Source organism: Terrapene carolina, unplaced genomic scaffold, assembly GCF_002925995.2.
Source record: "Terrapene carolina triunguis isolate 2854851 unplaced genomic scaffold, T_m_triunguis-2.0 Scaffold944, whole genome shotgun sequence".
Lineage (NCBI taxonomy): Eukaryota > Metazoa > Chordata > Testudines > Emydidae > Terrapene > Terrapene triunguis.
The window spans coordinates 282,051-309,073 of record NW_020665295.1 but is presented as its reverse complement, the minus strand read 5'-3'; the positions used below and the strand labels follow the sequence as shown (position 1 = coordinate 309,073).

The 27,023-nt window shown below is 55.7% G+C and overlaps 2 protein-coding genes across 2 annotated transcripts; one reads left to right on the top strand and one right to left on the bottom strand.

Annotated features, from left to right (window-relative positions):
* Nucleotides 1–1,218: 1,218 nt before the first annotated feature.
* LOC113408179 (epididymal sperm-binding protein 1-like) lies at nucleotides 1,219–14,495 on the top strand. Its single transcript, XM_029913831.1, has 5 exons — nucleotides 1,219–1,354; nucleotides 6,334–6,486; nucleotides 7,958–8,110; nucleotides 11,627–11,773; nucleotides 14,341–14,495. The coding sequence occupies exons 1-5, from the start codon at nucleotides 1,219–1,221 to the stop codon at nucleotides 14,493–14,495; spliced, it is 744 nt and encodes a 247-aa protein (XP_029769691.1).
* Nucleotides 14,496–14,646: 151 nt separating this feature from the next.
* On the bottom strand, nucleotides 14,647–26,823 carry LOC113408178 (matrix metalloproteinase-9-like). The gene is made up of 5 exons (XM_029913830.1): nucleotides 26,754–26,823; nucleotides 26,049–26,198; nucleotides 24,129–24,293; nucleotides 21,755–21,916; nucleotides 14,647–14,711 (listed from the first exon to the last, which is right to left on the bottom strand). The coding sequence occupies exons 1-5, from the start codon at nucleotides 26,821–26,823 to the stop codon at nucleotides 14,647–14,649; spliced, it is 612 nt and encodes a 203-aa protein (XP_029769690.1).
* Nucleotides 26,824–27,023: the final 200 nt, after the last annotated feature.

The following is a 27,023-nucleotide window of genomic DNA, read 5'->3' as shown; positions in this document are numbered from 1 at the left end:
GCTTTGAGACCCTGCAGTTCTGCCTGTCTAACTGGCCCTGCACGTGGAACTGTGACCATCTCAGAGAATGCTCCCATGGAGGTCCTGGACTTCAATCTTGTACTTAGCAGCCTAAATCTGGCCTCCAGGACCTCTCTCCTATCCCTCCCTATGTCGTTGGTACCTACATGCACCATGACCACCGGCTCCTCCCCAGCACTGCACATAAGTCTATCTAGATGTCTCGAGAGATCCGCAACCTTCGCACCAGGCAGGCAAGTCACCATGCGGTTCTCCTGGTCATCGCAAACCCAGCTATCTATGTTTCTAATGATCAAATCACCATAACTATTACCTGTCTCTTCCTAATAACTTGAGTTCCCTCCCCCGGAGAGGTATCCTCAGTGCGAGAGGATAGTATAACATCATCTGGAAGGAAGGTCCTAACTATGGGATCGTTTCCATCTGCTCCAGTTGGATGTTCTCCTTCCCTGAGACTTTCATCCTCCTCAATAGCACAGAGGCCGTCAGACCGGGGGTGGGACTAGTCTACTGTGTCCCAGAAAGTCTCATCTATGTACCTCTCTGTCTCCCTTAGCTCCTCCAGTTCAGCCACTCTGGTTTCCAAAGCCCGTACACGGTCTCTGAGGGCCCAGAGCTCCTTGCACTGATTGCACATCTACGCCACCTGCCCATAGGTCAGGTAATCATACATGCTGCATTGGGTGCAATAAACTCGATAGCCCCCACTCTGTTGCTGGACTTCTAACGTGTGAAGGTGCCGTGTTAACACATTGGCATCACACACACACACCCAAACTCTCATCTAGACACAGCTTGATCTGCACAAAGCTGCTCCAGGGCAGGCAACCAAATTGGCTAATTACTTTGGAAAATCGAGGCAGCTACTCATGGTGGGCATTGGGGCGGAGGAGCGGGATGGTTAGATCCAGGGATGGACGGTAGCGAGGCCGGGGATGTGGAAGGGACAGCCTCAAGCTGCGAGGGCTCCGATCATGGAGCAGCGTAGCTGCCAAGGACCGATTGTTCTGCAGGCTAGGCCAGGAGACCCTGTGCTGAGCAGCTGTTTGAGAACAGCCCCCAGCAAAGCACACGGGGCATGCATGGAAGGAGACACGCAGTTGCCACTCTGGATGGAAAGCAATCTAACCCTCTATTTCCCCAAGGGGTGATGGGGTAAATCATGCCTTGCCAGAGGGCCCGTCCACAGGCTGGCGCATGGCCCTGCCCCCTCCAGGGCAGAGTGATGGCAGCGCCTCCGTGGGAACCCTCAGGGCCCAGGGGATGCTGGGCCAGTCGGGGCCGGGCTGCGTGGAGCAGGCTCGGGTGTGTCGGCAGCTGGAGGCAGCTCCTGGTCACCCCAAATCCATGCTCTGACTTCGCAAAGCGAAGGTGTTAGACGGAGCCCTGTGCTCCCTCCCCTGTGTGCTCTGTAGCCCCTGTGAGAGCCGGACGCTGGTGTTGTGGGGCGGTGTGGCCCTCAGCACTGTATTCCCTGAGCTGCAGAGTCTGAGTGTCACTGAACTCGACATTCTGCGTGGGCACGAGGACGCTCCGGGCACCCTTCACTCTGGGCAGTTCATTTCCATGGTTTTCTTGCAAATCACCCCACGGCTTCCCCAGATCCCTCACCCCAGCTCTAGCCTGCTCTGTTAGGGTCACCCCGGGCTCAGCAGGTCCTGACTGCATGCGAGTCCCTTCGCTGCAGCAGCACCATCTCCTCGTCTCCTGTCTCTGCCTGTCCAGCCCAGCCCGCTCCTCCTCCCCCCCAGCCTGCGCCCCACCCAGGGGCAGGGTCATCCAGGGCCCCACAGGTCCAGGAGCTGGGGGAGGATGCAGGAGCAGGGCAGGGACTGATGTGGAGTCAGCAGGGGGCACTTTTTGGGGGCTCACAAGTGGAGGGACACAGGTGGGGGTAGGTGGCACCGAGCTAAAGCCTTCCCCCCATTCCCCACTGCACTGCTCTGACCCCCTCCCTACACACACCCCACACTGCTCTGACCCCCCTTTCCATCCAGGGGTGGGGGAGCCTGGAGCCCCCTCCCTTGGCCTGGTGCAGCAGCGATGGAGAGGAACTGTGGAGCAATGGGGGTATCAGTAAGGGAGGGAGGGGAAAGGGCTCAGCTTCTCCACTTCTGTCTCTGCTCCATCAGCGCGTTGGGACCCCCGGAGCAAAGGCCCTTTGAGGATAGTTCACCGAGGGATTGTAGAAAAACAGCACTTTTCAAAACCCAGTTCCTGGGCAAAACTGCAGCCGTTGAACTGGGATTTTCAGAACCCAGTGGTGCTGGGATGGTCCGTTCCTCTGAATAAGGGTCCTGGTGCCAGAGCGTGGCCTGATGGGGTGAAGGTTGTGGAAAAATTGGAAAGAGTCCAGCAGAGGGCAACAAAAATGATTAGGGGGCTGGAGCACATGACTTATGAGGAGAGGCTGAGAGAACTGGGATTGTTTAGTCTGCAGAAGAGAAGACTGAGGGGGGATTTGATAGCTGCTTTCAACTACCTGAAAGGGGGTTCCAAAAATGATGGCTCTAGACTGTTCTCGGTGGTAGTAGATGACAGAACAAGGAGTAATGGTCTCAAGTTGCAGTGGGGGAGGTTTAGGTTGGATATTAGGAAAAACTTTTTCACTAGGAGGGTGGTGAAGCACTGGAATAGGTTACCTAGGGAGGTGGTGGAATCTCCTTCCTTAGAGGTTTTTAAGGTCAGGCTTGACAAAGCCCTGGCTGGGATGATTTAGTTGGGGATTGGTTCTGCTTTGAGCAGGGGGTTGGACTAGATGACCTCCTGAGTTCCCTTCCAACCCTGATATTCTATGATTCTATGATTCTATGAATGTATAGGGGAATCGTCCGGAAGCTTTTCCTTCTTGTGGAAAAACTTCTGCTCTGATTTACTGATCTGATGCAAATAGCTGAGTGTGTTCCAATCTCAGCTGCAGAGCTTCCTGGGGGTAGATACAGGGTCCCTGCGCAGGGCTGGGGGAGTGCAACATAAAGTACAGGCAATAGCTAATGGGTGTGTAGCTTGGACACCCAAGGGCAGCTCAGTGGGTGAGGCAGCTGCCTCTGCACCACCCCCCAAATGGAGCACAGAGGAAGCGGAGAGTAACAGCTGCTCACTGTACTATACATCAATGTCGTGACCCTGTCGGTCCCAGAAAATTGGAGAGATGAGGTAGGGGCGGTAACAGATTTTATTGGACCAGCCTCTGCTGGTGAGAGAGACACACTTTGGAGTTTACATGGCCCTCATCTTCAGGTCCAACCTGTGCAGCTTGATAGCTCGTCTCTCTGACCAGCAGAAGCTGGGTCAATAAGAGATGTTACCTCACCCACCTGGCCTCTCTGACTGTTCTATAGACTCTCCTCCACAGCTTTAAACCTTTTATGTAGGGAGGGTAAATAACAGATTTGTCATATGGGGAAACTGAGGCACAACCTTGCCCAAGGTCAGCAATGGTATTAGAACGCAGGTTGCTAGCCTCCAAGTCTAGCACCATCTCCACTAACCCACTCAAGGGGTCATCGCTTTCCTCCCAGGGCATCGATTCCCCCTGCCCCCAGTGTATAATAATTAAATGGCAAAGAAGTTGGGGACCCACTGGGGTCAGCTGTGCCACTAGGCGGATGCAGGGGCTCCTTGCCATGGGGACTGTCAGCAGTGAGATGGGAGAGGAGGGTGGCGGGTAAGTGAACGTAGAGTGAAGGTCTCGTGTAACCAAGGTTGAAGGGGCTGCAAAGGGTGGAAGGAGCTGTCACATTCAACAGCTGTGGTTGTCTTTCTGTGGCGCAGGCGAAGGGTTTGTGTGTAGGGAACTGCTGGTCAGTGCCAGGTGAGGACGTGGTGCAGACTCACTGGGGCATCGCTGCAAGAGGGCAGAGTTTAGGTGGCGTGGGCGCTTCACTTCCCTCCATGCTGCCTGGTGCTCACCAGTTTGAGTTTTGCTGAATTTGACGTCCTGAAAGGGCATGAACTGTTGCTGGACAACCTTAACTCTGCGTTAAAAAAACTTTTTGCTATTTGATTTCCCAGCTTTTGGACCAGAAAGAGAAAAGTTGTTGATTGGAGCTAGTGGTCCCACGGGTTGGTGTAATTATCATGTAGGCAGTTCAGACACCCCTGCGAACAGGCAATGACAACGCCGAGCTCTTACAGAGTACTTTTCAGCTGTAGCTCTCAATCAGGGGAAACATCATTATTCACCTAGTTACGATGGGGAAACTGAGGCACAGGATCATTCAGCAGGCCAGTGACAGCATCCCAGGCTTTCTGAGTCCCAGTGTGCTGTTCTTTCCACTAGGTCACACTGCTGCTGTGAGGCACTGTGATTCCTAAATACCGCCCCCCCCATCCTCTGAACACATTATGGTAGCAGTCTGAGGATAACAATCATGCTTTAAAACAGTTGGAACCTGTAACTGCTAATAGAGCCAGTAAGAGAAATCTCCGATGTGATCCATGTCCCAAGAAGGCAACAGTTTTATTACATGGTAGTTACAGTCGCTTTATGCCAACAGTTCCAGTTCAGCCCCCTCCCCCCGTCCCATTAAACCATTTGTATTTGGGAAGCCAGGTGTGCCTCTCAAAATGCTGGGAGAATCTGTGAACTTTAAGACAAGCTGTTTGGGACGATGTCTCAGGAACTTCTTGCTCAAATGACCTCAGATTTGGTTCTCTAGCCTTGCCCCACGCCCCCCGGAGGCAGGGCAAAGTTCTGGACAATCTGGATGTGCATGTGGATTTTGCAACACTTAGGAAAAAAAACCTTTAAACAGAAAAACATCTCTGGCATCACCGGGGCAGGGCTGGTGCAGTGGCGCTGCACTACGATACTGATGAAATTAACTAGCAGCAACTGCTTTGCTCTCTGCAGATCCCCAGCCCGGGGTCAGCCTGGAGGCATGGGAGTGATGTGACCCATTCAGCATGGTGAGGTGTTGTCAGAGGAAGGAGAACACCCCCTGGAGGTGAACACCAGATACCAGAGCCCTGAGACACTCTGGATACCAGAGCCCTGAGACACTCTCTTCATCTCCATGGGTGGTCCCCCTCCCCCACCCCAGTCCTAGAGAGCCTGTGTGATGCACTGAGCACACCCATCCTCAGCTCCTCACCCCCGGGTCAGCTGTGTGTTCTCGGGGCATGATACTAGGGTGGCTGTTCTTGGCTCCCCATACAGAGGGGTGGGGCTCCCCCACACACTGGTCTTCATGGGGGGGCAGGGAGAGGAGCTCAGACACCCCAAGAAGGGCAAATCACCCAGAACCTGCTCACATGAGCAAGGAGGAAAAGGAGGCACTGGCCCTCCAGAGCCTGCAACACAAATGAGGTGCAGGGAGTGGGGCTCAGACCCACCCCAGGGGGACAGGGGCTCCCCACATCCAAGCACACACACAAAGGTAGGGAGAGGGGAATCAGACCCCACCTCCAGATCCTGACACACACATGGGACGGAGAATGTGGGGCTGACAGCACCTATTCTCCTCCAGTCCCTCAAACCATGTCCACTTCCCAGTGCCCCACTCCACCTGACCCCCCACCCATAATCCCCACTCCCCTTGCTGCCCCCCCAAATCCTTCCTTATTCCAATTTACTCTTCCACCCCTAATCACCCTCCCCTCCCAGTGGGGATTTGCACCTGTAATTTATTCTCCGTTCAAAACTCCGTTCAACACTACCTGGATATTCGGCTGTGGTCAGATTTCATTACCACTGCAGCAGAGGCAGAGCGTAGCAAGATGCCTTGTTTAATTTCAAATTTCTACCTCGGGTTGGGTTTCAACTCATGGTGCTAATTCTGTGTTGCACGGATCCAGTGGCTGCTATAGTCCATGCTGACCTAATCACACACAGTGCAAAGTGTTCCATGCATGAGCCTTAAAACTGCTCAGCACGCGGCTAACTGGAGACCCAAACTTTGGCTAATGACACTAGAATTAGATTTCTCCCCAGAGGGCTAAGTGGTGCCGTGCCCTCGGTTGGGAGTGAGTCTCAAACGGCTGAGGCCCCGGTGCGATGGTCTGGGCCCCGGCTTCATCTCTAGCCGCATGCAAAAAAAAAAAAAAGTTACCAAAAAAATCAACTTTAAGCCAAGCTGTTTTTTTCAGAGGGGCTGTAACTTGGGGACCCCTTGATCGAATGGGACCAAATATGGATCAGAAGCCGAACCCCCTGCCCTCATGAGACACACCAAGTTTCAAGGCAATCTGAGTAATCGTGCGGATTTTAGAATAATTAGAGTCGAGCTGTAGACAGAAAGCTGGTCTGAGCCTTCATGAGAGCAGAGAGTCTCGTTTGTCTGTTCCTCTATCTCTCTGCTTCCCCCACAGACTCAGTCTCCCCCCGCTGCACCTTCCCCTTTATTTACAAGGGGAGATCGTACTCCTCGTGCACCACGGATGTACGAAGGGACAAGAAGCTCTGGTGTGCAACCACCGGCAGCTACACCAAGGACGGCTGGTGGAGGTTCTGTTCTCCCATGGGTGAGGCCTGGCTGCCTTCACTTCTCGCTCCGTTCGTTCCGCTGGGCCCTAACGCCAGGGAAGCCATCCCACTCGCTGCAAGGAAACGTCCCGGCTCCAAATCCACTGGCCAGGCTTTTCTGAGACCATAACTTCCAGCTGGAGCGAGGTGCCTTGGGAAACGCCCCTGCCTCTGTGAGCCTGAAGACCTTTGAAAATTTAGCCCCAGGCAACTAAGGCCCGGGTATTCAAAGGTATTTAGCAATTGTTACCTCAGTGTTCCAAAGCCAACTGATTTAAGATCCTAAATGTCATTTCCAAAAAGCATTTTGACATTGACAATGTGATTTTGGTCTACTAAGTGCCTAAATCCCTTTGGAAGAGATTTAGTCTTGCACCTCAGTTGGCTTTGCCATGCTGAGTGCAGCAGCGCCTGAATACCTGTAAAACTCTGGGCCTAAATTATTTGGAGAATGGGACACCTAAGACACTGTGGGTACGTCTACCCAGCAAAAACAAACAAAACCACAAAACCCTGCAGCAGCAAGTCTCAGAACCCGGGTCAACTGACTCAATGACTTCCTTGTAAGCCTGGGTAAGTCACCTCCCCACCTCGTGCCTCCATTTCCCCTCCCACCCTTTGTCTGTCTCACTCAGCTATTTTGACTGTGAGCTCTCTGAGGCATTGACTGTCTCTCCCTGTGGGTCTGGGCAGCACCTGGCACAGTGGGTTTCCTGGTGGACAGTTTAGTTGCTGAAAAAAAAGCAGCGTCAGCTGACCTAAAACTATTCACGATTTTGCGTCTAGCTCCCAAGAATGACTCTTGCCGAGGCTGTGGGAGACTCGAGGCCGCGCTCTGGTTATTTCATTCCCATTCGCTTTTTCCACTTTTTTCAGGCTGCCGAAAAATCTGAAACACGTTGGTTTGGGTTCAACCCAAAATGAAACTTTTGCAAAACATTTTCAGAACTGCCAGCAAACCGAAAAGCCATTGTCAGCCCCGTGTGGGGGGAGAGGGAGGATAGTAATAATAAATCCTGAGATCAGAATGTGGGTTTGACTCCATTGCAGTCAGGGGTGTCTGCAAACTGATTCTAGAGTCACTGCGCTCAGCATCTGGCCCCTTGTGCCGAGCTGCAGTTAAATCCCTGGGGTAGATAATCTGCACTAACAAACCTGATCAAAGCCAGCTGGCACAGGACAGAGGGGAGTTGGGGGTCAGATCAATTCTTAAATGAGAATGGAGAACTCCCTGTGAGCGGCAGTGTAGCTGTCTCTGGGGATCGAGCTGATTCCTTCCCCCACCCCCATGTTACCTAGGGCCAGATCCTCAGCTGATGTAAATTGGCATCACTCCGTGGGTTTCACTGGATCTGCGCTGCTTTACGCCAACTGGGATCTGGCCCCATTTGCTCCAGTGGAGCGGGGCTGATTGACACCATTTCTGATCATCACTTGCCTTTCCCTGCTCTCTCCCCGTTTCACTCTCAGGTCCAGCCTCTCTGCCCTGCCCCTTCCTCTTTAAGCACAAGGGGAAATCGTACTGGGCCAGCACCAGGGACGGAAGCACCGACAGGCGACTCTGGTGTGCGACCACCAGCGACTACGACAAGGATGGCAAATGGAAGTTCTGCACCCGGAAGGGTGAGTCCTTGCGCTCTGTGTCGTGCTGCCTAGAGCGGGTCGCAGCTGAGAACGCCCAGACTCAGGACAGATCGCCAGAGAACGGGGCAGACACCCCCAGACTGGTGGGCTAGTCTCTCATTAGATTCACCAAGCCAGGAATAACAGAGCATGCCTGGATCACTAGGCTAGTTTTACCACAGAATACAGACAATCCCCTTGACATTCCAGCCCCTGTTTATCACCCAGGCAAGCTGGACTTTATAGTGTAAGGATATTAAAACCCCAAACACCATACAATAGGTTCTTCTAATCCCAAGGGGTTAGTCACTTACCACAGGTCACTGGATACTTCAGGATCTCACTAAGAACAACGCAGGCAGCCAACCCTTAGTAAACTAACTCAAGATTTATAAATTTAAAAAAAAAAATTAGTTATTAAAAGGTTAAAAACTGATAAAATACATGACAGTGGGATCAGAATAGATGAGTCCAGCTGTCAGCAGAGACGTAACGTCTGCTAATTCCCAGTACGTCTCTTAGAGTCCCTCCATGCATCTTGCAGGGCAGCCCAAAATGATTATTTGGGGATTTCAGTCCAGTGGCTCAAACTCTCCCTATGTAGGTCAGCTGTGATGGCAGGATGGTGCCCAGGGCTTCCCTTTTATAGCTGAAGCAGGCCAGCAAGCCGACCGTCATCACCCCAACATGGGAACTGGCTTTGATGAAGAAGGCAGCAATACAGACAGCTTGGGTTCCCATTGGTCAATGCCATGACCCTTGCTAGTGTTCAATCCAATTCATGCAGCCATTCAAACTACAAAGCTGGTTTACAGGTGGGTTTTCAATGTAAATCACATGTTTCAGATAGACCAAGACAGAGGTTCTCAACCTACTTACCATTGCGGGCCTCATATGCAACTCTCTGTGGGTTATGTGTACTGCAACCACACAATATATATACCACCTGTATGGCCCTGAGGTTGTCACATGGGCCACAGCTGTGTGCTGAGTGGGCCGCAAGCGAACCACAGACCACAGGCTGAGAACCACTGAAAGACAATAACATCCTCATTCTAGTAAACTTCATCTAACTGATAAATACAGGCCTTTTGATCTAATGGTGATTGAGTGTACATTGCATACATAACGTAGAGGTAACTGCTGAGTGACATCAGGGTAAGTTACACAGGAAGTCGGGGAATACAGACAAATGCAATTAGCGTCTACTCTTGATTCTTATCACACAAGTGAATGGGCTGGATTACACCACAGTGCCTCTTGGCCTGCCTTTAAGAATTACACACATGTGAATCAGCCTGTTAACTTTCTCCTGAGCTGGTTTGCCAGCCCCACTGTCTGCACCTCCTGCTCCCTCCCCCTGCAGGGCACAGCCATCATTGTGCACCGTGATAACACTGAAGGAAACAGCCCCAGCTTCAAATCCATTGGCCAAGCTTTCCCAGGGCATCAGTTAATCCTCTCTGTGCAGCGTTGGGTTTAAGGATCATTCGCCTTCTCTCCATTTGCACGAATATCTGTCGCTCCCACTCAGCGCAATCAGACAATGAAGTTCCTACAATTCCAGATACACACAGGGAAGGAATGAGATGGGCCAGGGAATGCATGGTGGTGTCACAGGTATCAAGGTATTCAGAAATACGGCTCTCTAATCTAGCAGGCCAAGGTTTAGCCAGATCCGCTGGCAGGCAGCTGAAGCTACACAAATTGCGACCGGAAAGGAGGTTTATAAAATGTTTTGCAGGATGGATAATTAATCACTGGAACAACTTGCCACATGATGGAGACTCTCTAGGTGTCTTTATCTGGAGACTGGGCGTCTTTCTCAAAGATCTGCTCCAGCTCAACTATAAGCTACTGGCTGGATGCAGGAACCACTGTGTTATACACGAGGGCCGACGAGATGACCAGAATGGTCTCTTCTGGCCTTAACATCTATGAATCTATAAAGGTTTCAGCCACACAAATTTGATTTGGCCACATTAGTCCAGAAAGAAGAGGCAGGAGTTAGTGCTTTTCATCCTGAATCCATGCTGACAAAACCCCACCCACACATCCCACCCCAGCGTTGGGTATCTCCCTGCCACACATCCGGTGGGAGGTAGTTTAGCAAAGTTTCAAGGAGTGTGTAATGTTCAGGAGCGGGTGACTTCCCCTGGGACTTGTGCTGCTTAGTCACGGAGATGCTGCTGAATCTCCCAGCCAGGTCCGATCCTTCCTATCTCTGCCCGGGAAACCTTCTGGCCATTAGACCAACTCCAGCAGCATCCCTGGGGAACCAATGCAACGGCTGCGTTTGGGAAGAGAGAGCGGGGCTGCAGGAGACACGGGAGGGGGAGGGAGAGAAAACAGGATTGAGGATGGAAAACAAAGGCTGGGGGAAAAGAGACAGAATGGGGAAAAAGAGACAGAAAAAAAGAGAGGAGGGGAAACAGAGAGAGAGAGACAATTGCTAACGCAATTCTAGCATCAGGGCAGGGGGAAAGCTCAGATCTTCAGAGACTGGAGAGCATCAGGATCCTCGGGGCTTGTTACTTTTAATTGTCAGTCTCCATCCCTGCTTGTGCAGCGGGGACTAGGGCTCTGCCCCAGGGGTCAGGACCCCTGGGGTTCAGCTCTGACCAATCCACGACTTCCTCTGTAACCCTGGGTCAGTCACGTCACCACCCCGTGCCTCAGTTTCCCCTCCCACACCTTGTCTATCTCATCTGTTTTGATTTTAATCTCTCTGAGGCATCCCATGTTTTTCCACTGGCACAATGGGGCCCCGATCTCGGCTGGGGTCCGTGCAGCACCCGGCAAAGTGGGGCCCTGATCTCAGTTAGGGTCCGTGCAGCACCCGGCACAGTGGGGCACCGATCTCGGCTGGAGTCCGTGCAGCATCCGGCACAGTGGGGCCCTGATCTCAGTTGGGGTCTGGCACAATGGGGCCCCGATCTCAGTAAGGGTCATTCTAATATTAAATCCTGAGATGAGGGTCTGAGGCTGATTCCAGCTGCAGTCATTGACATGACTCCAAATCGACTCTGGCGTAACTACAGTCCGGGATCTGGTCCCTTGTTCCAAGATGCAGTTATATCCCTTTAGCATTTCTAGTGTAAATAATCTGCAATAACAACCCAGATCAGAGCAAGCACATAAAGAACAGGGGTGAATTTGGACATCAGACCAGTTCCTAAGTGGGAACAAAGACCCCCCTGTCCATGCCGGTGTAGCTGACTATTAGCTGCTTTTCCTCTCTCCTACTTAGGGCCAGATTCGCCACTGGTGTAAATTGGCATCACTCCGCGGCTTCAGCGGATCTGTGCCGATTTACAGCAGCTCAGAATCTGGCCTTTTAATTCAAATGAAGCCAGGTCAATTTACACCTGCTGGGGATTCTGGCCTAGTGACTCCAGTGAAGCAAGGCAGGTTTACACCACTCGGGGATCTGGTCCATTGACTCCATTGGCATGGTGCCCATTTATATCACTTGTGGTTGTAATTTGTCTCTCCCCATTTCACTTTCCATCTCAGTCTCTCCCTCCTGCACCTTCCCCTTTATTTACAAGGGGAAATCGTACTCGGCCTGCACCCGGGATGGGACCAAAAGCAGGTTGCGCTGGTGCGCGACCACCATGAGCTACGACACGGATGGCAGGTGGAGGTTCTGCAGCATGATGGGTGAGTCCTTGCAGGCTTCGCCTCATACACCGTTCCCCTGCGTGGCACAGCGGCCGTTCGGCTCGGCCAGGGAAACAGCCCCCATTCTCTGCAAGGAAACGACCCAGCTCCAAATCCGCTGGCCAAACTTTTCCGAGACGCCAGTTAATTCCCTCCTGTGAGCATTTGATTGAACGATCGATTGGTCGCCCTTCCCTCTTGCCACTGCTCCTTCGTGTGCAAAAATTCACACTGGCTCGGCCCAGTGACACAACGCTGCTCTCACAATGCCACACACTCGTGTCCCGAAAACACACACACGTGCATGCAGTGCGGGAACGAGAGAGGACACGTGCTGCGATGACGTGTGCTATAAGACAGCATTACAATATTGAGAAATAAGGCCCTTGGAGACTAGCAGACAAAGGCAGAGCCAGAGGCTGGAAGTTGAAGCTAGACAAATTCAGACTGGAAATAAAATGCCATTGCAGCAGGGGGACCGGACCCTGAGTTGCCCCTGGGGGTGCTCTAACCACACAGCCCTCTTTCCCCCCCTGGTTTAGTCCATTCTCGCTCACACAGAGGTGGGATTGGACCTGGGTCTCCCACGTCCCAGGTGAGCGCTCGAAACCCAGGGCTAAACATTATGAGGGAGACACACACACACCCCACCTTCTCCAGCTGGGCTCTGAATGGGGCCTAAGCCTGTCACCGTGCTCCCAGCACACCCAGCGGATCGGGCCTGAGGGCAAATCGGCCTGGGGCTGGCCCATCTCCCACTGGGGGCTGTGGGGGACAGGCAGCCGGGCGCCTGGAGGGAGGCAGCATGTGCAGGCCCAGAGGCAGCCGGGAGCGCCTGGGCAGCCTTCACAGTGCAGACGCTGGGGGTGAGCAAGGGCAGGCGCCTACGCCGGTAGGAGGCAGCTGCAGGGGGAGGGAAGCTGGGGGGGGGGTCGTGGTGACACCTAACGCTGGGGTTTAGGTGCCCACGTCCCTCTGTGGATCTGGGCCAATGGCCCCTTCTGGCCTTCAAATCTATGGCTCCATAAAGGCTTCGTCCACATGGGTTAGACTTGGCCACTTCTGTATCTGTGCAGCACAATGGGGTCCTGTCCATGACGGGGGGCTCCCAGTGCTACCGTAATACTCCTAATATATAAGGTACAGTGCCTAGTACAGTGGGGTGCTGGGCCATGACTGGGGCTCCTGGTGCTACCGTAATACCCCTTGTGAGGCTTTGCTTGCTCAGAGTGGCGCTCTATCCCCCTCTAGTGGTGGCTAGGCCCCCTACAGAATGATGAGCCTGCTATTGCCTTGGCTAAAAGACAGGTGTCTTTCAGCTCATGTGGTAGAAGATCCCAGGTTTGATCCCCACTGCCAACACCCTTGGGTGGGTCAGTGTTACACCCTAATATATAATGTACAGCACCTAGCACAATGGGGTCCTGGCTATGAGTGGGGTGCCTAGTGCTACTGTAATACCCCAATAAATAATGTACAGCTATTATTATTCCAGAAAGGGAAAGGTGTTTTTCACCCCAAATTCATGCTGACAGAACCTCTCCTCCCAGCCCTGTGTGTCGTGTAGGAGCTACACGTTTGGTGGGAGGTATTTTAGGGACGTTTCTGAGAGTTTGTACTGATTGGGAGGGTGAGTTTCCCGGGATTCTGCTGCTCAGTCACGGAGGCACTTTTGAATCTCCCACCCTAGGCTGGTCCAAGCCTTCCTATCTCTGCCTGCGAAAACTTCCTGCCTGTAGACCCAACGGCTGCAGCCTCCTTGGGGAACGACTACACTGACTGCATTTTGGAAGAGAGACCTGAGCGGAGGGTGTGGGAGAGAGGACTGGGGTGGGGGGTGGAATTGCTAAAGCAATTCCAGCTGGCGGGCGAGGCGGGGGAAGACCTCCCATCTTCAGGGACTGGGGAATGTTGGGATACTCAGGGGTTGGGTTTTTTAAGTTATGTCAGCCCATGTCTCTGTGCACTGTGCCGTGGGGAGCCACTAGCCACGCTGCGTGGTGGAGGGGGAATGATGCGCGGAGGTGACCCAGGGAAACTGACCAACTGCGACCGTGCCGGAGATATTTGCCAGGCACAGGATGTAGGTGATGATGTGCAAGGTGCTGAGCTGCTAAAGCATTAAGAGTCCAATGAAGGACAGAGCCCATTTGCCCCGGCTCCGGTCTGTGACTTTGCGTTCTGTGGCTGAGTTCTTAGCAGGGCCTCCTGGGTCCAAGATCCCGCCGCCGCAGAACTGTGCTCTGGACTCTCAGCTCTCATTTAAAAAGGGGACCCGAGTGTCAGCAGTACAGTGCTGCTTGCCTGCGTCTGCAGAGAGCCTGGAACCATGGCTCTGAAGGGGGAGGGGGACTGCCCCATCCAGCTAAAGGGCAATTGACTCTGAAACCTAATGATGGCAGTTGAAATTGAAGCAGGAGGGATAAAATAAACTCTCTCCCAGCACAGCTCCTTCACAGCCAATGAACAGAACATGTCCTTAGCAGAAAAACCCTCTGATTCCTTTCCTAGCTGAGTTGAAATGTCCCACTGGCCATGGTACCAGTCAGTGTTTCTGTCTCTCGCAGATTACAACAATGGAGAAGCGTGTGTTTTCCCTTTCACTTACAAGGGCAAACGCTTCTCTGCTTGTACCAAGTTTGACAATCTCTTCGGGAGGTTCTGGTGTGCCACCACTGACAGCTACTGCACGGACCGCCAGTGGGTTTTCTGTCCTGACTGAGGAGGGTGAAGGAGGAGCCGAAGGGATGGGGAGCACCAGAGCTGTGGATGTCCCACGACACCACTTCGACGGAGAGAGCTCCTGGATAAAAACCCAGGCCAAGATTCTCAGAAGCGACGAGTGATTTTTGGGAGCCCATCTCGAGACGCCTTCAAAAGGCAGGTGCTCGGCACTTGTGGAAGATCAGGCTCCATTTAAGGTGCTGAGTAGCTGCCCCTTTAAGGCAACACAACATGGGTGCCCAAAATCCTAACGCTGGCTTGCAAATCCTGAGACCCATCCAGGGCTGTTTTGTCTGATCAGCACGTCACTCTGGCTGGGGGTGGCCAGCCTGGTGCGTTTCCCACTTTTCGCTGCCCTTGAAAATAAAGGCTCTTTCCGGCCAGTGTCTTTGCTTCATTTCTACCCAGGGCAGCCTCTGTTCACCATCTCAGCAGGCCCTGCCTTCCTTCCGCCCAGGGGACACAGAGCCATGGGCACAGGGCAGTCCCTGCTCAGTAACAAGGGGCGATGGTGTGTGCAAGGGGATCGCTCTGGGCACCAGGGTTTCAAGCCGCAGCAACACCCAAACAGAAAATGAGTCTGATTAAGTCTGAAGAAACAAACTTCCAGGCCGAGCTGTGAGCGCCTGGCCTTTGGCCTGAGGAGGAGAAATGGATGTGTTGAGGAGCTTCTTGGTGTGATCTTGTTCATTCCCCAAAGTGTGCCACATCCCCTTTCCCTGACCCCCAAGGAAAGAAATGGCAGCAGGCAGCTTCCTGGCTGTGAAATCCCCACGCCTGCGCCTCCAGCGAGCTCTGTGCCCAAGCAGCTCTGTCTCGGTAACAACCCTGGGCCTGGCACCTGCTGCAGTTGAGGGGCAGCGTTAGGGCCAGCGGCTGCAGTGCAGCAGCCCAGGATGCCGTCCTTGGCGGAGAGATAGATAGTGAGAGGGCAGCTGGTGCTGGGGAGGGGGCTCAGGATCCCCCACAAGGGGCAGTGGGCAGGCGGGTAGAGGAGAAGGAGGTGAAAAGAGGCAGCATGCGGGTGGAAAGGGGGTTTGCTGAGGAAGCTGGATAGTGAAGGGCTGTGTGCCAGGAGCTCGGCCGCGAGAGACTCAGAGCCCACAAGCATTGAGGTTGCCTGCTGGGGCACCAGCAGAGGGACCCAGCCTGGGAGCTGGGGAAGCAGCTGTGGGGGAGGCACTGTCGGTGGCGGGGGAGGGGTGCGCTCAGTGCATTATGGGAGCCAGGGAGTGGAGGGACGAAGCCGGACGTTGCAGCTGGGGGGCAGAGGAGCCGATTCCCCCTGGGGCAGCGGGGCGGAGAGCCTGAAGAACGTTGTTGATGGGGGGGTCCACTTGGCTCTTCCCCGGAGCAAGGGCTGGCTGGTCCTTGGGCTCCGTGACTCCTCAGGTGCGGCTGGTCCATGGCTGCTCCGTCCACGTGCCTGGGCTTTCCCTGAAGGACGTGGGAAATGGACAGTTTGCTCCACTGTGTCCCCTCCACTCTGCCCCTGCGCGCCGTGGGCAGAACCGGGGGCACTGTGCCCACAGCTCACCCCTTGGGGGGCAGGGCCAGCTGGAGGAGCCGTGGGGTTGTACCATGGCTCAGCTCAGCTGGGGCCACTCAGAGCAGCGCCCGGGTTTCCTGGGTCTGGCTGCCTGTTTCACAGCGGGGAAGGGCTCTAAAGGATACCTCCCCATAGGATCCCTAGGGAATGGTGCCCCCTATAGGATCCATAGGGATTTGTGCCCCCGTTATAGGATCCCATAGGGAAGGGGACTCCCAAACTGTGGGCTGTGACACAGTCCCAGCTGGTCCCCCATGGGCAGAGTTGGGGGGGACACGGGGGACATTGGCACACATTGGCAGAGTGGCAGTTGGCGATGGCCCCTCCCAGGGCTGGAGGAGCCCCCGCCCCCGGTGGGTGGCAGAGGGCGAAGCGGAGCTACCAGGCGATGGGCGGAGGGTGAGGAGAAGGGGCCGGCCCGAGAGGATGGTTCATGGCAGGTTCCCACTCCAAGCCCCCACACCCTGCAATCTGTGGCTGTCGGGCCCCCTGGAGTGTCAGGCCCCCCAGGGCCCAGGCTCAGCGGTGGGTGATCAGGACCAACAAGGAAATGGCCAGGCCCTGCCCGAGTGTCTGCTGCTGCCTGGCACCAGGGCCGGCCTTAAGGGAAATGGCAGCCTGGCCAGGGAGGAGACTGTGAAGCATCCTGCAGCCAGGGGAGGGTCCCAGGGGTGGGTCTGACCCAGCTCTGGAGCGGCCGCGCAGGGGAAGAGGAAGTCCCGTCCTGCCCCAGCCCAGCCAGGACTAGCAGCTAGAACCCAGCACATGATAAGGGCCCCCGGCCAGGGTGTCCCAGGCTTGGGAACTAGGGGTGCGTCGGGAGCTGCAGCACCCCCAGGTTTCACTGGGCAGTTTGTGGGCGCTGTCAGAAGGATGCGAGAGTCCCGCAGCTCGGCTGCACCCATGTGGTGAGAGCGGGAACTGCGCTTTTTCACACGGCTTTTGAACACACGTGGATGGTTTTCAGTTTCGTTAGCTGTGGGGAAAGTTTGGGAACCTCTGTCACGGGGAATGGTGCCCCCACTGGATGCCAGAGGGAATGGTGCCCCCATTATAGGATCCCATAGGGAATGGTGCCCTCCACTGGATGCCAGAGGGAATGGTGCCCCCATTATAGACTCCCATAGGGAATGGTGCCCGCCACTGGATGCCATAGGGAATGATGCCCCAATAGGGACCCCCGAGCAAGGACCCCGCTATCTCTCTCTCTCTCTCTGCAGTCTCAGGGGTGGGATCTCATTCCCAGCGAGCACCGTTCATTCACCTTTATTCCCCATGGAGCCATCCCAGGCTGGGTCAATGTTCCGTGCCCGTGATTCCCACTGACCTGCGCCGATTCCCCAAGTGCAGGATCGGGTCCCAGAGCCTGAACCCATCACTCTCACCGGGGCTTTGTCCAGGGAGCAGAGGGCTCCTGCCTGGGGCTGCGGGGCAGCAGGGGACAAAGTGTGGTTCCTGCAGGATGGGCCCCCCAGCTCCCCTCCTCATGGTATCATCCGTGTGGCGTGTGGAGGGGCTGAGCTGGAGGCTGGGTCCCTGCAGGCCGGGGCTGTGTCTGTGATCGGTTCGCATCCCCTTGGCATGGGGAGAAGCAGAGGTATTACATAGCCAGGGCCAGAGCCCCTGTGTGGGTGTCAATCAGCCCCACTCTACTGGAGTGAACCTCTGTGCCCAAGAGGCCCCCTAGTGGCCACATGCGATAGGGCGAAGCGACATAGGGGGTGAGAAACGCATGGTTCTGTGGGTGAGTCTCCAATGCCAGATCCCCCATCTGACAGGAACTGGGCCAGTCCCCAGGTCGCTCACTATCCTGCTCCTGAATCAGGTACGGGACACGTGGTGCTGGACAGACGCTGCACATGGAGCTGGGCCTCAGGTGCCGCTTGCTTAACTCTGTGTGGGACAGGGCTGCCTGTGCCACGGGGCCAGGCCAGAGGGACACCTACACTGGGGCATAAGTGTCGTTCAGGGACGTCCTGGGCCAGACAAGCAGTTAAAACCAAAAGGTTAATTTGGAGGCGAGCTAGGGGGGAATCTCTGGGCTCCCGAGTCGGCTGCAACGTGCCGAAGAGTCTCTCTAGTTCCAACCCGAATTGCTTATGAAGCCAAGTGGCGCCGTGTGCGCTGGAGATTTTATTCAGCTAACGAGCAAAGAAAAACCAAATCCGAACGACACGGCGTGGAGGGGAAACTCCTGCAAGCCCTCCCCAGCTAACAAAGGGTTCAACCAGCCCAGCCCCAAACCAATGGCAAAGCATAGCTGGTGACATGAGCACGCAGCGACACCTGCGTTAAATTGTCTGCAGCGTCAAACCACGGGGCGAACACGGCCCAGGGCCAGTCCCTTAATGGGCAAACGGGAGTCCAAAGGGGGCTGGCCACACCCAAGGGCAGCGACACTGACGGCCGCGGGGGAGACGGACTAGCACAGAAACCACATTGGTTATGACTGTCTACACGCCCATCGCAGAGGGCAATTGTCGCTTCCTCCATCCCTGTTAGCCAGGGGGGCTGATCAGTCCCCCCCAACCACAGGACAGGCTTCACCCACCGGGACCTCCCTCTCCCCTTGGTCACTGCAGCGGGCTCAGTCTGAGTCTAGACCAGTCTCGGTGCCTCACTCTCGCCACTCTGCCGACTGGTGTCTTGGCAGAAGCCGGCTGCCGACTGGCCTCCATCTCTGCGCGGGTATCGCTCTGGGCCGGGATTTGGGCCGACACCAGCAGGGGGCAGAGCAAAGGGGCCTCCAGCCGGAGACCTTTGTTGTGACTGGCCGAGGGAAGCAGAGGCAGAGATGTACAAGCGCCACTGGCCCTGAGCGTGACGCAGCCACCGGTGACTCGAAGCTCCCTCCCCCCGAGGGCAGGTGAATTCCCAGGACAGGCCCCAGGGCCGGAGGGAGCCGTGATGATCAGCCGGGCCCTCACCATGGCAGTGCCAGTGCAGTAGCAGAGTTCACAAGTCAGTCCACGCCAGCCCCTCACAGTGCCCTCAGGTCTGCCCGGGCAGAGCCACGTCCCCAGACGCCCAGGCAGGGCCCAGCTGTCCATAGAGCGGGGGGCACCGAGGGTCTGTGTGAGTGCGGGAGCTGGATGCAGGGGGCGTGTGGCTGCCAGGGGGAGCAGGACTGGGTCATGCGGGATGTAGGCAAGGGGACAGAGACAGGAGCAGAGACAGGAGCAAAGCCTAATAAAATGCAGGTCACTAGGGGCTGGATTTTAACACTCTTTTCTCTAGGCTTTCATGGCTCCGGGTGCGGGGGGCGGGGGGGCCTCTGGAGTAGCCACGCAGCCACATCACGCGTGTTAATGGCTGGATCTTGACTGGCCCGTGGATCTTCTCGCCCAGCGTCTCTTCCTCCCCCTCCAGCCCTGCTCTGCTCCCCGCCTGCCGGCTCTGGAGAAAGGTGGGGGGATCAAGGCCAGGGCTGGGGTCTCTGCTGCATCAGGTGGGCGCCCATCTGTAACGAGCCAGAGCAAAGGGAGGCTGGATTAGCGCAGCGTTTGGCCTGTCCGGGGAGCCCCACCCGGGGGAATTATAGCCCCGTACCAGGGGCTACGGCCGAGACTCAGGATCCTGGGAGCCCAACGTGAGACACGGCAGCATCCGGGGCTCCAGCTGAGATCCGGGACCCACAGCGCCAGGCGCTGCACAGACCCATGGCGACAGACAGGCCCTGACCCAAGCAGCTGAGAATCCAAATCGACCAGACTGACGCCAGGGAGGAGGGGAAACTGAGGCACAGCTGGGGAAGGGACACGCCCCTGCTCATCCAGTGCGGGTGGTGGAAGAGCTGGGAACAGAACCCAGATGTCCTATGTCACAGGCCAGGGCGGCGCTTTCTGTCAGTCCGGCCTCGCTGAGGCGTCTCAAGTTGGGCGCCCAAAATCCCGGGTCATTTGGGGGAAATTTGGTCAAAGTTATAACGGGTCAAAAGGAGCCGGGCAGGGGGGTCCCTAATCAATTCACCCACCCCAGAGCACACCGCGCCCCCCCACCAACACACCCACCCCCTGGAGCTCCCATCAGCTGCCTGCTCTACAAACCACCCCTCTCCGCCGAATAGCTGGGACACCACAGAGCCATGCAGCGCCCCCTGCAAGTCACCCAGCCCAGCTCCCACATGCCCTGGGGCCCGGGCCATGTCAGAGCCCTCCCTCAGCCAGCCCTGCCATGGTCCCCACTGTGCCATATCCTGGGGGGCTCAGCAGGGCTGAGGTAGCTGTGCCCCCCCCCCACCTGAACCCATAGCCCTCTCCGCTAGCACCTCAGGGTTTGCTCCCCTCCATTGGGGTCAGTGGCGGAGACATCGGGTCTTGTGAGTGATGGCGACAAAGATGGCCGTCACCTCCCGCTGATGGGGACAGACTGTGCAGGACCCACCCAAGGGGCTCCATGACCCCCACAGTGGAGGGGAGGGGACATGGGGGATGTGCTGACCCCTTGGGCCCACAAGCAGGGAGGCCCCAACCCCGCACAGGCCGGACCCTTGACGTCAGTGCAGCCAAGCAGGCGGGGCTGGGCCAGTCACCCCCACGGGCTCTGGCCCAGGCTTCCCCAGCTCCATAGGCTGGGGATCCTTGCACCTCCCCTGGCCCTGTTTACACGTCCCCCACTGGGCAGCAGGGGGCACAGCGGGGCGCTCATGCTGCCCCAGGGCGGGTCTTGCTGCCCCAGACCTTGCAATGCATGGCCCATGGGGTGGCAAAGGGGGGTCTATCTCCCCGCTTCTGTCTAAAGGTCTGGCTACACTAGAGGATCCCAGGGGCTGGGAAGACTCACTCCATGGGCTGTGGGGATGCTGGAGCTAAGTGGGGGACGTTTGTCAAACAAAAGGGGTTTTCCCCCCTTGAAAATGGCCTTTTTCTTCCCAGAAAAATGGCTATTTTCACAAGACACATGGGACTGTCCAAAGTTTCCTTTTCAACAAAAACTTCGGTGACTTTTGCCATTGAGATTCCGATGGAAAACGTTCCCGGGATCCCGCGGTTATTGGAAACCGGGACATGAGCATTTTTCACAGGCCGGGAAGCCCAGCTTTTGGTAAACGTTGAGAACCGTTCCCAGGAACGTTCTGATGAAAACATATTGAAAAACTTTTGGGGGAACCGCCCCCACTCCAAAGTCAGCCCATTTTCACCTTGCAAAACAGGGAAACATCTGCATTTTTTCCACCCCACCCCCAAGGCCGGGCCTGTTGTGTTTGACAGCTCAGTTCTCAGCCACTCAAATGCCCTGGGATGTGACACTCCCCAGTTGTAATTTCCAGTCTATCTACTCACCGTACTGCTCTGGCCCCATTGCTACAGGTCACGAGGTATTTACCCTCCTAACTCCTAGTGAGGCAGGACAATTATCCTCATTACATGGGTAGGGAAACTGAGGCACAGAGCTGCTATGTGACTTCTCCAAGGTTGCACAGGAAGGCTATGGCAGAGCAGTGAATTCATGTCATAGTGACCAAGTCCCAGGCTAGTACGTAACCACTGGGCCACCCGTCCATGCAAGATGCCAACTGCAGTTCAGTGCAGAAACTCTACTGAACTCAGACCTGGGCATCTCACTCCCTATGGACACCCCATCCAAGTGTCCGAGGCTACAGTGGAGCTGCCTGGGGCCGACCAGCCCTAGAGGATGCTGGGTCCCCATAGGCCAAGCCAGGCAGCAAAGCCCCATGTAGCTCTGCCCTGCTCCTCCCCGGCCCCTACCTGAGTCCAGACAGTACATGCGTTTCTGGTCCACGTCGTAGTTTCTGGTCAGAGAACACCAGGGCTTCCCGCCGGCGTCCCCATCTGCCGTGCAGCCCAGATAGGTCTGGTTCTGGTAGGTGAACGGGAAGGCGCAGGGAGCCATGGAATTGCCAGCCAGTACTGGAGAGACAGAGACAGGGAAGGGGACAGCGTGGGGCAGAGGTTAAGTCACTGCATTCAGAAGTAGGACTCCTGGGTTCCCTGCTGGGGACCTTGGGCAAGTCACTTCCCCTTTCTGTGCCTGTCACCTCTCCTGCCCGTAGCTCAGTTAGACTGTGAGCTCTTTGTGGCAGGGATTGGCTCTCACTATGTGTCTGTGCAGCAACAGGGGCCCTGACCTCAGTCAGGCTCTATACAGCACCTGGCACAATGGGGCCCAGTGACACAGAGGCCCATCGGGGAGACACTGCAGTGGGTCAGCAGTGCCCGTCAGGCCTGGCGTACTCACTACACCTCACACACCTGGCAGAATCTGCAGCTAACCGGGGTTATGGGCAGATCACATACAAACAGGCAACACACTGATCCTGAAAATTGTTACATGGGGTGTGTACAAAGAGTTATAAAGAGGGGCTGGAATGATGTTTCTCAGATGTCTTTGGCAAGCAATGAATAAGCCCTAGAGTAAGGAACGGGCTTTTGCTTCTCTGGCAGCCTGCTCCTCAGGCAGAGACAATGCCAGTCCATTTACATCTAAGGTAAACAAAGCCATCAAGCTACCAAGCGGGGGAGAAGACAGCCCGGCCTCTACAGGAGAGAGAAACTTTGGCTGGGCCCACATTGCACAGAATACATTGCAAAGATTTTCAGGGCTATAAAAAGAAGGGGAAAGAACCCCCTGGGGTTATCCATGAGTGGGCAGATGCAAGAGGCCGGGGCTCCTGGACATCTGTGGATCCTTCAGCCAAAGGAACTGAGCACAGGTGAGAAACCTGCTTAGGCAAAGATCTTAACTGGCTGACATTCGGTTCTCGCCTGAGAAGCGTGTTTCTACTGGTGTTTGTTTGTGACCGTTTCTGTCCTTATTCCATCAGCTTGCCACCACTTAAACCCATGTCCTTTACTTCATAAACTTGTCTTACTTTTACCACAGACAAGCTCAGTGTTTGGATTGACGTGGAGGGTTTGTCAGTCCCAGTTAAGCCAATAAGCGGCTGGGTGCTGTCTCTTTGACGGAGCAGCGAATCTGATCAGGTTTTGTGCATGCTACCGTGAGAGGCTGTGAGGTTTGGACTGGCAGCGTCCTGAAGAGTTTGCTGGCAGGGCAGATAAGCCGGTTGGGGAGCTGACGCACAGCTTAGCTGCAGCAGAGTGGGGTAACAGAGAGGCTCACAGTTCTGGGAACTCCAGTTGGTTGTCAGAGGCCCTGATCTCAATCAGGATCTGTGCAGTGCCTGGCACAACGGGGCCCCTGATCTCTGGTTTCAGTGCTTCTGCACCGTAAGTTACCAAATACTACATCAGTGTGAGAGTGCAAGGTTGTACCAGCCTGTCCGCAGCCCCAGACTCCGTCTGTCTAGTGCAAACCCTGCTCCGGGAGGGACCCCTGTGCTGTTACACCCATAACACCCCAAAGCCGCCCTAAGTGTCATGCCTGGGGCAACAGGTCTGCCTCACCCCGCTGAGCTGCCGGGCACGGTTTGGGATAAGGGACCGTAATGTGTCGGGCAGATTCAGTGTCGCCAGACTCACACGTTCAGCAATGGGGACTCTGGCCCCCCCAAAATCATGAGGTTGTCAACAATCAGCGGGAGGGTCTTCTCATTTCCCAACTGGTTCCCGGGCTGTTCTCCCAGTCCCAGCTTCTCCCTGAAGCCCCAAGGGGCAGAAACCTCCTTTCTACATTTAACCTGAAAGTTGAGCTTCCCCCATAGTCACAGGATTCCAGGAGCTGGGGTTTGACACGCGGAGCTGAGTGCTACCATAATACACCTAATACATAAGGTACAGCACCTAGCACAATGAGGTCCTGGAGCTCGCAGTGCTACCGTAAGACACCTAATAAATAATTAACAGGGTCCTGGCCATGAGTGGGGTTTCTAGGCCCTACCATAGCACACCTAAAAAATAATAAGAATAATGTTAAATGTTGGGAGACTCAGGATAAACCCGCTAGAGCTGCCAGTGCTGGGAACTGGGTCTGACGTTTCTGCTCAAGTGTCTCGGGCTGAAATGTCCCCGACAGCGTTGCCCGGCACCCAGGCACACCTGCACCGGGAGGAGGGTGTGGTGGGGTTCCCAGCTGGGATTCTACCTGCGGTGGCTGTGACGTGAGTGGCCCTCGACTGCCCTGCACTGAGCCCCTCCTCCCACCCCCGCTGCCCATCCTTACGGGTGTCGGGACAGTAGCTCCAGCGCCGGTCCCGGTCGTAGTTCCCAGTGGTGGCGCACCAGAACCTGCGTGGCTTGGCGGCCTCGTCGGTGCAGGTGTAGAACGCCCGGCCCCGGTACACGAAGGGAAAGACGCAGGGCTGCCCATCTGTGTTGCCTCCATACTCTGGGAGAGGAGAGACAGGGACAAAGAGGTGTCACTGCTGTGTGGGGGGCTCTGCAGGGCTGCTCTCATTGCTACGCCCCTGGGGAACCCCGCAGAGACACAAAGCCAGAGACTGTCCCTGCCCCAGAGAGCTCGCAGACAAAGGGCAGGAGGGGAAACTGAGGCATGGAGAGGGGAAGGGCTTTCATCCCAAACCCACCCTCCCCTCCATTAGCACAGCAGTGACCACCTGGAGGGACTGGAGCACCCCCATCAGAGCCTGCTCTGCCACTGACCAACATCCCCTCACACATGTCCCCTCCGTGACGGTGGCTGCATCTCACCTGATCCTAGCCCTGGCAGGACCTGAGAACAGCCCATCGCCTGGGGATCTCGGGCGATGGGGACGCTCGCTGAGGTCACTGCTGAGATTCCTAAGCAACATCCCCTCTATTGTCCCCCTGCCCAGCCGGCCTCTGGGCATCACAGGCTGAGGCAGGGCAGGACTGTGCCCGTTCCATTATCTGCAGCATGTTCCCACCTCGCTAGAGCTGCTGCCCTCAGCTTCATGACACAGGCAGGACACACGGCACCAGGGACCAATGCACATGGTTATTACAGACGTGCATTGCTGTAGTGTCCAGAGACCCTCGCCGCAGCACAGACATAGTAGAAGTGGATCTGGATAAAATTCTTTGACCAAATCTTTTTTTTTTGTGAAAAATGCCAATTAGGGTCGACCGAAATGTTTCACAAATCCGTGTCCACCTTGGCGTGTTGTTGTTTCCATTAGGCAAAAAAACCCTAAAAAATTTCCCTTGAGAAATTTCCTTTCATTTTATTTTGTAAAGTAAAATGTTTTAAAAATGCTTGAAATTGAAAAGAAGCAATTTGTTCGACCCAACAGGATTTTTTTTTTTTTTACTTTTTGATTCACCAAAAATTTCAAACATTTCTTTTTCTGGATGGAGCAAGAGGAATTTTTTGTTGAGTTTGGGGCAAGGAAGGAACAATAGATGCTCCAATGCATGGAAAGACAGAGAGCAACCGAGTGATCATTGAGTCCAGCATCTCTAGGAATCAGTGAACTATTGTCCTAGAAAAATGTAGCTGAGACAATTTGGAGCTGAGACAATTTCCTTGTAGGAAGTAGGTTTCTTTGGCTCTAGAGCCTGAGCAGGAGGTGGAGAGACGCAGGGGTCACACCCAGGGACATCTCCACTTGCTTTGTTTCTCTCTGCTTCTCACCTTTTCATTTCAACAAAAAATCCCACCTCCCACCCTTATGGGTGTGGAGAGAACCTCAAAATAATGAACTGAGTGTGACCAATGCAGAGACTCTGCCTGAGTCTGCTGAGAGCCTGATCCCATCACTGTGAGAGGGGGGAGCTGCCCTGAGTGTGACTGACACAGCGATGCTGCCTGAGTCTGCAGAGAGACTGAGCCTGTTGCTGTGAGAGGAGGGAGCTGCCCCAAGTGTGACCAATGCGGTGATGCTGCCTGAGTCTGCCAAGAGCCAAGAGCCGAGGGAGGGAAGCTACCTCCAATATAACTGACACTGCCTGAATCTGCAGGGAGCCTGAAACCACAGCTAGGAGAGGTGCAAACAGCCCCATTCCCCTCAGTCCAGTCCCCTGGGCTCTGTGATTTATGCACATCCCACCATGCTTTGTTCCTGGCTGTTCCGTGGCCAGACGCCCTGGGGTTCTGGCCCTGCACAGGGAGCCAGAGGGTGCCCCCCACCTCAGGACGAAGGGGGAACGCCCCAGCCCTCACCCGTCTCATAGCAGCGCTTCCAGCGGGAGTCCTGGTCATAGTTGGCAGTGGTGGCGCACCATAGTGTCCACCCAGCCCAGCTTCCGTCCCAGGTGCACGTGGGGTACGATCGCCCCTGGTAGATGAAGGGGAAGACGCAGGCGGCGCAGTCTGAAACGGGAAGAGGGAGCGGGACAGAGACACAGACGCAGAGTGACAGGAAGAACAGAGCGCTGGGGGTGCGGGGCTGGTCTCTGCTGGGGGGAACATGGGGTGGGGGCTGTGCCAGGAAAAGCGGAGGGGGGCTAATCTGTGCCAGAGGCAGCATGGGGGGGGGGCATCTGGGCTGTTCCAGGCAGATGTCGGAGGACAGGGCGGGAGGCTCCGTCGGTGCCTGGTGGAAGATGCGGGCAGGGGGTCTGGATGCAACTGGCAGTTGTGCCCGGTAGCCCTACATTGCCCATGCCCAGCACCCATGCACTATGCCCCTCCTCTGCACCCCCCGCTCAGCCATGCTCCAGGGTCCTGTGTCTGCCAGTGAAACACGCTTGCTCCCAGCCCTGCCTCCATGGGAGCACCCGGATGCCAGGGTCCCACACACCGGGGCGGTGGCCAATGAAGGGCAGGACCCCGCCCCCCCCATGCTACCCCCTCACCGTCCCAACAGTGCCAAGTTGGCTCCATTGCAGGCACTGCATCACGCAATTCCATGGAGCTGGGTCTCACCTTCCAGCGCCCTGCTGACAGGCAGGAACAGCCAGCCCCAGGCCAGGAGCCTGACACCAGACAGCATCATCCCAGCCTGCACGGAGCCTGCTAGAGCCAGAGACGCTGCCCCCACGAGCCTGCTAGAGCCAGAGACACTGCTGCTCCTCCCCAGAGCCTGCTACAGCCTCCCCAGTGCCCCCGTCTCTATCACTCCCAGCCACATGGCGCAGGATGTCAGCTCCGGAACCCGCTGAGCAGGTTCTACCAGGAGGGCGTCTCCTCCTCCCT